The 13,167-nt window shown below is 46.8% G+C and overlaps 5 protein-coding genes across 5 annotated transcripts; 3 read left to right on the top strand and 2 right to left on the bottom strand.

Annotated features, from left to right (window-relative positions):
• The first annotated feature begins 214 nt into the window (after positions 1 to 214).
• P153DRAFT_322428 (acetoacetate-CoA ligase) lies at positions 215 to 2,686 on the top strand. The gene is made up of 3 exons (XM_033665175.1): positions 215 to 558; positions 609 to 2,332; positions 2,383 to 2,686. The coding sequence occupies exons 1-3, from the start codon at positions 289 to 291 to the stop codon at positions 2,492 to 2,494; spliced, it is 2,106 nt and encodes a 701-aa protein (XP_033520884.1). The 5' UTR covers positions 215 to 288; the 3' UTR covers positions 2,495 to 2,686.
• P153DRAFT_369199 (uncharacterized protein) lies at positions 2,507 to 4,528 on the bottom strand. Its single transcript, XM_033668705.1, has 3 exons — positions 4,141 to 4,528; positions 3,238 to 4,081; positions 2,507 to 3,174 (listed from the first exon to the last, which is right to left on the bottom strand). The coding sequence occupies exons 1-3, from the start codon at positions 4,514 to 4,516 to the stop codon at positions 2,757 to 2,759; spliced, it is 1,638 nt and encodes a 545-aa protein (XP_033520883.1). The 5' UTR covers positions 4,517 to 4,528; the 3' UTR covers positions 2,507 to 2,756.
• Positions 4,529 to 5,548: 1,020 nt separating this feature from the next.
• Positions 5,549 to 6,175, top strand: P153DRAFT_259534 (uncharacterized protein; the record flags this gene model as incomplete). The annotated part of the gene is made up of 1 exon (XM_033662817.1): positions 5,549 to 6,175. A coding segment is annotated over one exon (627 nt), but the record flags the coding sequence as incomplete, so codon positions are not given.
• Positions 6,176 to 7,724: 1,549 nt separating this feature from the next.
• P153DRAFT_399266 (NAD(P)-binding protein) lies at positions 7,725 to 8,809 on the bottom strand (the record flags this gene model as incomplete). Its single annotated transcript, XM_033671714.1, has 3 exons — positions 7,725 to 7,912; positions 7,990 to 8,212; positions 8,288 to 8,809. 3 exons carry the CDS (start codon positions 8,807 to 8,809, stop codon positions 7,725 to 7,727), a joined length of 933 nt encoding a protein of 310 aa, XP_033520881.1.
• Positions 8,810 to 9,249: 440 nt separating this feature from the next.
• P153DRAFT_254081 (uncharacterized protein) lies at positions 9,250 to 10,407 on the top strand (the record flags this gene model as incomplete). The annotated part of the gene is made up of 1 exon (XM_033662755.1): positions 9,250 to 10,407. A coding segment is annotated over one exon (1,158 nt), but the record flags the coding sequence as incomplete, so codon positions are not given.
• Positions 10,408 to 13,167: the final 2,760 nt, after the last annotated feature.

The raw sequence follows: 13,167 nt of genomic DNA, 5'->3' as shown, positions 1-13,167 counted from the left end.
ATTTAAGGGTAACTAGCTTTATATGTTAGTAATAGCGTAATATAATATATTTATACTTACTAGGTATAATAAGAAGTTAGTAAGCTATATATATAATAGTTATATTATTATTAGAAAAAGAAGAAGGTGCTAGGTTAAAAAGTTAGTGTGTAGGGAAATATTTAATTTTGTTACTACACCTACTAACCGGCCTCTGTAGCAAGGGTCCAGACGCGCTAAACAAAACATTGGTCGCCGCGAATATCCAGTCGTCTCAACAATCATCACTGGGTTTTAACGGCAGCAAATATGAGTAACACGAAGGAGTCGCGTGGGCATAATGACCACAGCGACATCGATGAGATCAATGGCACGTCTGCAGGCTCAAAACTCCTCTGGAGACACGCATCTCCAAAATCGACGCCAATGTACAAATTCCTGCGCAATGTGAACGAAACACATGGATTGGATTTGGCGACATATGCAGAGCTGCATAAATGGAGTGTTGACAATACGGATCAGTTCTGGCGAAGAGTGTGGGAGTTTGTTGGTGTCCGAGCGCGAGGAGAGGCACCGGTGGTGAGGGGTGAAGGTCATGTGAAGAAGCGTCACGAGCTGATGGTAGACAGGCAGTTGATCCCACAGCGCCCATGTTTCCTCGCCCATCGTTTTTCCAGGGTGCGAGCCTCAACTTTGCTGAGAACCTGCTATTCCCTACACAGGAAGTGGATGAAGACTCCATTGCCATAGTCGCCGCCACCGAGACGTCCCGCGAGACTGTGACATGGAGCGAGTTGAGGGAACGTGTGAAGGATTGTCAGGCTGGAATGATGGCGATCGGTGTGAAGGCAGGCGATCGTATTGCTGGCTATGTTGCGAACCACACAAACGCCGTGGTGGCGATGCTGGCAGCGACGTCACTGGGCGGAATATGGACTGCTGTCAGCCCAGACACGGGCGTGCATGCTGTCTTGGAGCGACTGCGCCAGATTGATCCCGTTCTTCTCCTCGCAGACAATGCCTCATTTTATAATGGCCGTAGCCATCCTGTCCTGCCCAAGGTTGCCGAGATTGCCAGCGGACTACCGACCCTACAGGCCGTGGTCGTGTTCCCTACCATCCCCTCGGTACAGGTCGATGCTAGCTCCATACATGATAAGGCCTACGACTATGCCACTTTCAAATCGCTGAAGAGGACTACAGAACTGACATTCACCTATCTATCACCAGACCACCCCGTCTATATCCTCTATTCCAGCGGAACTACGGGAGCACCGAAATGCATCGTCCATGGTGCCATTGGCACGCTCCTCCAACACAAGAAAGAGCATGTTCTCCATTGCTCTGTAACCCCTAGCTCGCGCTTCTTCTATTTCACGACGTGCACTTGGATGATGTGGCACTGGTTGGTCTCTGGCCTCGCATCAGGCGCAACGCTCGTTCTGTACGACGGCTCACCCTTCCGCTACATTGACCCTAGCGACCCCTCGACCTCTGTCGCTGACGACCTCGCCATGCACCGCCTCATTGACGAATTCGACATTACGCACTTTGGCACCTCTGCGAAATACCTCTCGATTCTCGAGCAGAAGTCAGTGGATCCGACATCAGCCGGCCTCACGTTCAAGCACTTGGAAGCGATATACTCAACTGGCTCGCCCCTCGCCCCGTCAACCTTCTCGTACGTCTACTCGGCCTTCCCTTCCACAATCAACCTAGGCAGCATCACCGGAGGTACCGACATTATCTCCCTCTTCGGCGCACCCAATCCCCTACTGCCCGTATACGAAGGCGAGATCCAGGGCCCAGGGCTAGGCATGGCCATCGCCGCACACGACTACACGGGCGCAGACATATCGTCCACCGGTGAGGCAGGAGATCTCGTGTGCACACAACCATTCATCTGCCAACCCGTCGCTTTCTGGGGCACAGACGGGCACAAAAAGTACCACGGCTCGTATTTCGACAAATTCGTCAACGAAAATGGCCATGCCATATGGCACCACGGCGATTTCGTGCGCTTCAACCCCAAGACGGGCGGGTTGTGGATGCTTGGACGCAGTGACGGCATTCTCAAGCCTGCTGGGGTGCGCTTTGGGTCTGCGGAGATTTACAACGTGCTGCTCGAGCACTTTGGCGAGGAGGTGTCGGATGCACTGTGCATTGGGCGGCGACGAGAGACGGATACTGACGAGACGGTTGTGCTGTTTGTCAAGATGGCAGAGGGACATGCACTGACGGAAGATCTGGTTGGTAGGATCAAAGTCACGATCAAGCAGGCGCTCAGTGCGAGACACGTGCCTGCTGTGGTGGATGAGTGCCCGGAGATTCCAGTCACCACTAATGGGAAGAAGTAAGTCGTTATTCACCATGAGCAAGGATTGATATGCTGACGAAATGTAGGATTGAGGGTGCGGTTAAGCAGATTCTGTGCGGTATGAATGTCAAGACCAGTGCAAGTGTTGCCAACGCAGAATGTTTGGACTGGTACCGCGAATGGGCAAGTAAGCATTGAGGGTAATAGAACCAATCATGGAGGACGAGGTGATTGCGATTATATATACAGATTTCTGATTGAATTGATTGAGCAATTGCTGGTGCTCCCTGATCCCATAAAACTGTAGCAGCGATTATCTTTGCTGATATGTACAGAAAAAGAAACGAACCATAGCTCAGGTACAAAGTTTAATATTACAAACATGATTTGGACAAAGTCAAGTCGTTGTCTCCATCAACCAAGACAGACAACATGCAGACAGCCCATATAACGCAAGCACTCACCTCCCCTCCTTGATCTTGACACATGGTGCGAACATTGGGAATGTGTTTCGGAAATTGGGACCCAGGGTCCAATTGTTCAAGTCTCGGAGGTGACTCTCGAAGGCTGGATTGATGACCCACTGCTCCTCCTCCTTTGGCAACACTCCCAGCGACGGAGCACCAGGCGTACCGACCCGAGACTGGGGGAGTGGTGGCCCGGCAGGCGATGGGGCGTTGACGTGTGCAGAGTACGGGGAGGAGGCATGGACGCTGGAGGACGAGGAAAGGGCTGTGGGGTGGACTTTTGAGGCGGGGAGGAGGCAGTCGCGGGGCTCGTAGGGCCAGTTCAGCGAGACGGAGGTTGTGAAGGGGATGAAGAAGGTGTCGAAGGAGATGAAGGGCTGGGTTGCGATGATCTTGTCGCGGAGCTTTGGCCTGGTCTGGGTTAGTCGTGTCTTTTTGGAGGGGGCGTATGGCTGTGCAAGATGCGGAGCTTACCAGGGCAGGTGGTCGAACCAGCAAGGGTGGGCGATGAACAGCTGCGAGGCGCGTGGCGTGACCCAGTGCGGCAGGCGGTCGTAGTTTTCCTGCGTGGGCTCGATCTGCCAGCGCATGATCAGGAACATGACGAAGACGATGGCGACCTGCTCGGGCACGCCGCAGATGTCGGGGAAGGTGCGCAGGATGTCGGTGAAGAGCTTGGACAGCGGATGCGACTCGACGTTGCGGTCCGGGTAGACGAGCGAGGTGAAGTGCGGGTACAGGGGCCCGACGAGGGTGCGGATGGGGTGGCCCTCTGCAGCGCGCGCCTGGCGGTCCGAGAGGAAGTCGAGCATGATGGTGTCGAGCGGGCACGTGGCGGGGCTGTTGCGCGGCAGCGTCAGGTGGGGGACCAGGGCCGGGGCGTACTGGGCCTGCTGGCTGGTGCTGACGTTGCTGGGCGGCGGCTGGTGCGGCGGCGGCAGGTCCGGGTCGACGACTCTGCGCTGGCCGTGATCGAGCAGGAAGTCGACGCCCAGGCGCTCGTCGAAGGGCGCGTCGGGCGGCAGGTGGGGCGGCGAGTACCTGCGGAGGTGGCTGGTGGGCGCGTCGCCGGGGAACAGCCACGGGCGGCCGCCTTCTGTGGTGTTGGGCGAGTGCACGTGCGAGTGCACGCCCGAATGGCTTCCATTCTGCGGCGGCGTGGCGGCCAGGTCGTGCAGGCCCGGGGGGAAGGAGCGAGGCGGCTCGGGAGTGTGGTCGTGGCCGTGGCCGTGGCCGTGGCCGTGGCCGTTCGCGTCGGCGGCGTGTGGGTGTCGCGGGGGCAGTGGCAGCGGGGATCGCGCGGCGGCGGCGGCCAGCTCTGCACACACTCTCAGCGTCCGTGTCTGTGTGGGCATATAGCCACGCGTGTCGACGTACCGTTCAGCCCGTCCGAGGCGCGCACCATGGGCTGCAGCACGCCCAGCACATGCTCCAGCCGCTTCCTGATGTCGGCATTCTCCGCCTGGACGGCCTCCTTGTCGCGCAGCACCAGCTGCAGGTCGTGGTACGGCTGCTGGCTCTCCAGCTCCCTGATGCGCCGGTTCAGCGCGTCAATCTGGTTCTTGGTCCTCTCGCGGATCGCGCGCTGGGCCTCGCGGTCGTTGGCGCGCTTCCGCGCGAGCTGGTCGGCCGTCAGGTTGGCCACCCCGCGCGGCCCGCCGGTGCGCCGCTTCTTCGACGGCTGGCTGCCGTCGCCCTGCTCATCCTCGCGGTGGGCAGACGACGGGGTGCATGGAGAGGCAGACTCGGCCATTGGGGGGATATGCGCACTGCGATTCGCGAGAGGTCGTGGCGAGTCAAGCGACATGGGAAAACCTTTCGGATCTCGCCCATCTGACTCATGACGCCGCTGCACCACGTGAGCCCGCTAGCCCTGTCCTGACCTCGGCAATCTTTTGCAATTCCTGCCATCGACCCGCAAATCTTCTGCTCGGCGCATGTCCAAACTCTATCCGCAGATGCAACTTCGCACAACTAGCGTGCGTGCGAGAGAGACTGTGACGTTGAAACAGATACTGCCACGCTGGTAGTCCCTCACGAACCAATAAACTATATCACCAGCCCAGCAGATACGAAAGGAAGATTCTCGTGTAGACAGCAGAATAGCAGTCGACTAAGACGGATCCATGTCGTCAAGGTCGCTAGAACCAATCGTACTTATATTTAGATGTTGGCGTTGCTTGACCGACAGGCACTGTCAACTCCAAGGTTTACGCTTGTTACTCCGTACGAGCAGAACACGAGAACTGCGTCATGATCGAAGCAAACCATTCAGACACTAACAAACCTAGTCCCAAACTGACCGTCTGCTTGGTATCTCCGACTGCTTTAGGCAATTCGGATCCTATTCTCTAACTCTTCTCGCCAAATACGTTGGATCTTACCATGGTACTTCGTTCGGATCTTCGCCGCCGGCCACGAGAGGACTACCTTGGCTTTCCTTGACCGTGACAACCTAACCCGTTTCTGACTTGAGCACCAAAAACTATCCGAGTATTGCATTGCAATTGCAACTCAGCAACCGTCATAGACAACAACAAAACGAACATCTATTTTTACCTCGTGGAATTGACCTTGACAGAAGATATATAAGAGTTTGAGCCACCCCTTCTCAATCCATATCAATCCACACAACTACCATCCACATCTACACACAGCACACTCGCCCACAACATCCAAACGACCACCCACAAAACCCTCAAACATCAAAATGATTTCCAAGAACCTGGCCATCGCCTTCGCTCTCAGCTCTGCTGCCGCTGCTGCTCCAGCCAGCAGTTCTAGCATTCCGGGTGGTTGCAATCCCGCCCATCCTGGATCATGCCCTGATTCCTACTTCTCAACCAGTGCTTCGGCGCCCGTTCCAACCAGCATTCCTGGTGGCTGCAACCCCGCCCACCCCGGCTCATGCCCTTCCTCCTACTTCTCGACGCTGGTCACTGTGCCTGTTCCAACCAGTATTCCCGGCGGCTGCAATCCTGCTCACCCAGGCTCTTGCCCTACGCCCACTACCGCCCCAGCACCACCAGCCTCAACTCCCACCAAGGCTGCCGATAAGACTTGGTCCATAACTGGCCTATCCCGTTACTGCGGCGACGACAACACAGGCTGCGACTACAACTTTGCTATCGAGGCCAACGGCAAGACCGAACGGTGCACCATCATCCGCATGCCCGGTTCCAACGCTGCCACCGAGAGCTGGTCTAATCAGCCATGCTCCACCGGATCTGAATTTTCCGTTTCTTGGGGATATGTTGCCAACCCAGCTCCTGCCTTTGCTGTCATCACTGTTACCAGTGGCAAGGAGATTTCTTGGTTCGGCGTCTCCAATGTCAATGGCCAGGCCGTCACCCCTAGCAACCCCTTCGGTTCTGGCAGCTTCGGTGACCTAGGTCCAAAGGAGGTCTACACCAACTAATGAGTTGGTTTGGAATACGCGCAGAAAAGAAAACTAGCTGGTGCAGGGAGTTTCCGACTAGAGAGAGATTTGTATATAGAATAGATCTTAATGTAATGAAACATCGTCAAGGCCAAGCCACTTTTTGTTTCCAAATTTGAGAATGTGGGATAAAAGACCGTTACTCAATGACGATCAAAGCCCATACTAACCTCATCACCAATGTTCAGTCAGCGTGGGATTGGCAAGATCTGCAGATCGTGTGCTCGAGGTGATGTCGTATAGCAATGAAAGCCAGAATGCCAGTAAGTTCCCAGGTCAGCACTAAGGGTGGTATTCCCTTCCGGTGCACTAGGAACGTTGGATTGACAGCTGGCTCAAATTTGCCAGGTTCCTACGCATTTTCGACATTGATCCTGAGGCTTTCATGGGAATATGCATAGCTGTAATAGCCACGTCCTGAAATGTGCGTGCAATTCCTGATGGTTGCACGACACTGACTCGAAGAGTTGTTTCTTGCTACAACGCCCGGTAAGAGTGGCCGGGATAATAGTGAATCTGACTTTAACAGTCCGACCGCTTCCCCATCTCGACTATCCATTCCCACGTATAAGATTGGGATGACGGGCTGCAGAGCCGTGGATTTACAGCGATCAAGGGAAATATGACGAGCGAATACGAGGCAGAGAAGGTTTACCTCGATTCTAAATGAGCCTCCTCCTCCGTCGAGCGAGAGTGGCAGACAGCCTTGGAGGCCGAAATTAGTGCCACCGTTCCACCCGATTGTACATCATCTTGAAATAGCGCAAGTCTTAGAAGTCTCTCATAACTAGTATTTCGTGTATTGCTGAGTATTGGAACATTGAAACTTTTCTATGTGTGACAGCAAAGTCCACTTAAGCTTCAAGAGGCACAGCTTGCAAAACCTCAGGCTTTCCTATAATGAATCGAGGTGGTGTATAGCAAATCACGGAGATAAAGAACGATATGGCGAGGATCATCAAGAGGAAGATCGAGTATCGCAACACATTGTACTGGTTGAATTGTATGGGCATCTCGTGTCGTGGGTGTTAAGACGAATCTTCAAGTCTTCGTAGTGATTAGTCTACTCCTCTATAGTAGTTAATTTAGTGAAAGTTACACCAGCTCTCCAAAAGTCCTTCTGACAAGGTGATTATAGAGTAGCTAGTTGTTACATAGACAAACTACAGGGCTGAGTGAAGGTTCAGAAAAGCTATCACGTGAAGGGCAATAGGCTAGTAAGGTTGACGAACAAATATCTTGAAACAAAAAGTAATACTTATTTTACTCAGTTACTGATCGAGAATAATGACTTGAGCTGATGCGTCAAATCAATAAATTTCGGTAAAAAGCACCAATTACGAGGTTTAAAGTGACAAACTTATAATGGACGATGCCTGGCGATCCGATACCATGTTTGTGATGCTCAGACGTGCTTTGCAATGATGAGATTCCTCCATGTACCACTTCTGCCAGGTCGTTCAGCCGCTCAGAGGCTCTTCTTCCTAATCAAACCAGGACTCAAACAAGCGGGTCGTTACACTCAAGCCACAAACCCCCCGCGAAGACCAACAATCGAGGTTCGAAGATAGTAAAAGTCCTCGTCAAGACGCTTGCGAATTTCTCCTGTTGCCAACTCCTCGACATCCCACGAACACCAAACAAAGCGACCGTGGAGGAATGCAGCTTCCTTGCTAGCTGCCCAAACTGCGAATGCGCCAGTGAGCTCTTCTATTTGGATGTATTAGCTTTGACACGGGTCAACTGTATCGCTTTTCAGATGCGAACAGGGACAATGTTCGGCTTACCTGAATCGAAATCCTCTGGCTTGAGATCCAAAGATTTCCAATAATCATTGTAGATGAGTCCGGGATGGAAGCTGATTATCTGCATCTCCTCATGTGGATGGTCTTGAGCAAGCAGCTGAAACAAGAGTGTCCCGGAGAGTTTGGACAGCGTGTATGCCGGGCGTATCTTGACCTCAGGCTCGGTTGTAGAATGGATCGATGCTGTTGAGATGTTCAAAATGAACTACACGTCAAGATGGTGAGAAAGAGTTATTTTGATAACAAAGCGTACCGGATGGAGACTGTAAGGGTCACGTACCTTCTGCTTTCCGCTTGCTTGTTTATAGAACCTTTCAGTGAAGTACAAAGGAGACTTCATATTCGTCTCGACCTGCGACCAGACTTCTTCGGCCCCGAGTTCCAAGATCGGCTTAACCTCCGTGAACTTCGCGGCATTCGCGATATAGACATCAACGGCGATGCCCTGTTCGTCGAGCTCTTTCCAAAGTGCGTCAACCTCAGTTTGGTTGACCACGTCGCAAGTAATAGCAACAATTTTCGTACCTCCGCCAACCAAATTTGCCTCCTGCTCAAGCCTTGACCGAGCGGCATCGAGTACATTACCACGTCGGGAGGTAATGATGATTGTGGAAGCTGAAGCGCGGATGAAAGCTTGCGCCATGGCAAAACCTGCACCTGTGCCGCCACCCGTAATCAGAATAACCTTTCCGGCTTGACTGAGGCCTGGTCTTGTAGGCGATATTGCGGCGTACGGTTCCCGGTGGGTTGTCTTGGTGACATTAGTCCTCCTGAGCTTTGCAAGCGTTTCGATCAAAGACATGGTATAGACAAAAAGGTCAAGTTAGATAGAGTATTTTGCCTGAATAGTCGGAATCGCAAGTACTTGTGGGTATGAGGTGTGATTTTCAGTAAGTTGAGTGTAACGATCTGGAAAGGCTAACACAACCCATTTATAACTTTTTTGAATGCGTGCTAACTGCTGCTGTACACAGAGTTCGTCCATATTGTGACCGCAGCATTTGTAAGCATGGTTCGCTCTACAGCCAAGACTGCTTCTACATCTCGAGTTATATGGATACGGCGTGGATTCAAGACACTAGCATACGCCGATCATAGTACCTATTGAGAAGGTTTCCACGGCGGTTGCGGACACTAACCCAAAGAACATAGCTCCCGCCTCACATGTCGGTCATGAATCACGCATGACATCTTACCCCCTACCAACACGTTATTGAATTTGCTGTGACCATCTCCATCATCATGGAATCCAGAGCCTGTACCGCATGCGCAAAAGCGCGGAGAAGTTGTGATAAGCACAAGCCACACTGTCTTCGTTGTCGAACGCGCGGAAACCGCTGCGAATACCCCCCCTCAAAGCCGACTTCATTCGTTAGATTGAGAGAGCAAGCTCCTGAGTTGGCCTATACTCCGCTATCAGGATCGACTACATCCTTTGGGCCGATGTTCTCACTTTTCTCAAGCACCCAAGTACACTCTTGGTGGTTTGCATCACCAGAAACGTGGACGATCGACCAGGTCCCGCCTAACTTGCTGTCGGCCCCCCACCGCTTTTCCTCTGCGGACTTGGATCGTCATCTAAGAACGATGATTCTATGGTTAGCTGAATGGGTGACGCAGGGTAGCAATCCGTTCATCCATCAACAATTGTACCGCCACCGATTGCCGCGTTGTATTCAGAGTGCCTATACGGCACTTTCAGCTTATCTGAATAAGACAGCTTCAAACGAGCAAATGATATGCCGCATCATTGAAGATCAAGTCGTGCTGTTGGTAGGCGAAGGCGTGCCGCGGTCGGAGTCCGTGCTTGGGGCCGCAAACTCTTCCGAACGCAAACTTGATATACTTGAATACCTCGCTAGAGTTCAAGCATTGCTTGTGTATCAATGCATTGGCTTTTTTGACGGTAACCATCGACTACGTCACCTTGCCGAAAAGCATATCCCCATACTTCAAAGCTGGTTAGTCGACCTCCTCGAGTATACCCGGCAAGCAGAGTGCTGCGGCGAGTCACTCATGTCATCTCCCAACGGCCAGGCCACTTTCAATATCGACACAGCTAGCGAGAGTCCCAATGAAAATCTCCTCTGGTACTCTTGGGTTTTGATTGAAAGCACTCGACGCACCTGGCTTATTGCCTCCGGCATCCAAGGAATGTACCAGCTCATACAAAGGCGAATGGCGGCATGCATGGGCGGTACGATCTTCACAAGTCGCCAGGGCTTTTGGGAGGCACCAACAGCTCTAGTATGGGAGAAGCGATGTTCTGAAGTATACGCGGGATTGGTACGGCTTACAGAGATAGAAAAGCTCTTTGCGATGGTGCCAAAGAGAGAGATAAACGAGTTTGCAAAGTTGGTTCTAGAATGCCCATATGGAGATGAGCAGGTAGAGAGGTGGGGTCTCGACACATAGTTCGAAATGTGCGCATATACAATAGCAGACTAAGCAAAACACGAACAAAATAGGGAAAATAATATACTACTTACTATTTTATAATTCGCTACCTATAACCCGCGTTTGACAGCCTAGCTATTATCTAGTTAGATTGTGTTAGCAAGTTAGTGTTATGCCGCCAGAGCGCCTTGCACGGCAACGAGGGCGAGCCCAAAAAATACGCTAGTGTTTAGAAGCGTGCTATTTTCGACTCTTGTATCCCATAAACCGGTACACTGAACCCGCGGATTTCGGGCCAACTATTAGTTAATTAGATTATGTTAGCAAGTTAGTGTTTGTGCCCCTCGCTAGATCTTTAGGTATATAGGGTTTTGATTTTAATGTTCTTAAGATCTTACGCTACGCGATTCTATTAGTCAAAATCCGCAGGTTCAGTGTACCGGTTTGTAGGATAGTTACCTTAAGGAAAGAAGAACAAGTCTTTTAAAAGAGCTATTATATATATATAGTCTTAGGTAGGTCTACTAAACAAAATACGGCTATAATTATTAAGTCTATAACTTAATCTTTACTCTAGATATATATTTCAAGATAACTACCTTAAGTACTATAAGTGTGTATTATATTAAATACTAAATAATATATATTTATCTAACTTTCTAGAAGCTAAAAATCAAGATTATTAAACTCTTACTTAACTTCTTATTACTATAGACCTTAGCTAATATATTACCTACTTTAGGTAAAGTAGTTATTAGTTACCTAGTTAAGATTCTTAAGGTAGTTCTAGATATTACTATTTCTTTATAGACTTATTATCTAATAGGGGTAACTAATAGAGCTTAGATCTTATACTTTCTAGTATTTATATCTAAGGCTTAAAAGGTAGTAATTACTAACTTAACTATAGTTTAAATTAAGATAAAGTTTTTATAGACTAAACTGTTTTACTATAGCTATATAATTTCTACTAATAACTACTAAGAATTTCTATTTCTAGATTTATACCTACTTTAGTTATAATTATAATAATTATTAGAGCTGTAAATCTCTACGCTAATTAAGAAGAGTTCTAACTATATATTCTAAAGATTATTATTAGAATATTAAAGTTATTTTACTTTCTACTATAATTCTCTAGTCTAGTAATATAAGGAAAAAAAGAGTATTTAGTAAAGTTATTTTAGTAACTATAGGCTTTTTTAAAACTCTTATGTACTAATAATAAGAGCTGTATAAATACTTATTAGATAAGATAGAAAATTATATCTTTTTCTTAGAATAATATAGAGAGCTTTTCGAATATATATTTAACTCTATATAAAAGTAAATTTTAAGTATTTAAAGTACTTTTAGTACCTTTAAATTTAAAGCTATTATTAAACTAATAGCTATTATTAATAGTTAATATATTTAGTAAATACTAAATAAAAGTATAAAAGTAATAACAAGTTCTTTTTATAGTAAGCTACTTATATCTAAGAATAACAAGAATGTATTCTTATTAAAGCTAGATAATTTTAATATTATACTTATCTTTATACTATATTTTAATTTATAATAATTACTCCTAAATATTTAAAGAAAATAAGCCTAGCTCTACTTATATTAGTCTTTTAGCTTTAATATAACTATAGATTATATAAATAAGATAGTAAGTATATACCTTACCTAGGTATATAGAACCTAAAAAGAAAGTTATTTTAAAGAAATTAATTATAATACTCCTTTAAATAGTTTAGTATATTAATAGAGGAAAATCTATAACACCTACCTTATAGCCTATTTAATTAATAGTTAATATATTCTTTTAATAAATCCTTTAAGCTAATATTATTACTATAAGATTAGGTACCTATTTATAGTTATTCTAATGTAACCTTTAACTTTTCTTACTAGTATAGTGTAAGAGTACTCTATATAGGTAATTAAGATATAAGATAGATATAAATTAATTAGAAGGTTAGATAAAAAACTAAAGTTTAAGCTCTAGAAATTTATAAGTACTTTTTACTAAAGCTCTATAGGTATTATACCTTTAGCCTAGTAGTTTACTAAGAATAGGCCAATAAGAGCTAAGATAAGAATACCTATAATTATACTCTTTTTCTTCTTATAGTTTCTCTTTAACTACTAGATTCTTTAAGTAAATTAATAACTATTTAACTTATATAACGACCTTATTAAACTTTAGAAAAATATTTTATAATATAAATTTAGTTTAAAAGAAACTATGTACTAGAATTATTTATATTCTTTTCTTAGGCTACTGTTTAAATATAGCTAAGAGGCTTACTATATAAAGCCTATATATCTATTACTAAATCTTTATAACTCTAGGTAGTATAGCCTAATTTATTATAAGTAACTATTAGGCCTTTATAAAAAGTTTTAATTACTAATATTTCTAAATTATTACATTCTAGAATTATAGTAATACTTACTATATATTAATTTTAATAGCTTTTATCTATAAATTTCTCTTTATTAGGTACCTATTAACTATATAAATAGTTTAATATACTTTATTACTTTTCTAGATCTATCTTAGAAGCTTTTTAATTTATAATTATATAAAGTCAAGACTTAAAATAAAGTCTCTTAGTTAAAAATATTAAATATATTTAGATTTTATTATTCTTACTAGTGTTTATACTTACTTATAGAATTACTTATCCTATCGTGTAGTAGATTAGACCCGCGGATTTTTGGGCTAATTAGAGCGAGGCTTAGTATTAGTAAGTTAGCGTTTTACACCCTCTG

Source organism: Dothidotthia symphoricarpi (assembly GCF_010015815.1).
Source record: "Dothidotthia symphoricarpi CBS 119687 unplaced genomic scaffold P153scaffold_17, whole genome shotgun sequence".
In the NCBI taxonomy this organism is placed as follows: Eukaryota; Fungi; Ascomycota; class Dothideomycetes; order Pleosporales; family Dothidotthiaceae; genus Dothidotthia; species Dothidotthia symphoricarpi.
Note: the sequence above shows the minus strand (reverse complement) of the source record. Positions and strands in the feature narration are given on the sequence as shown.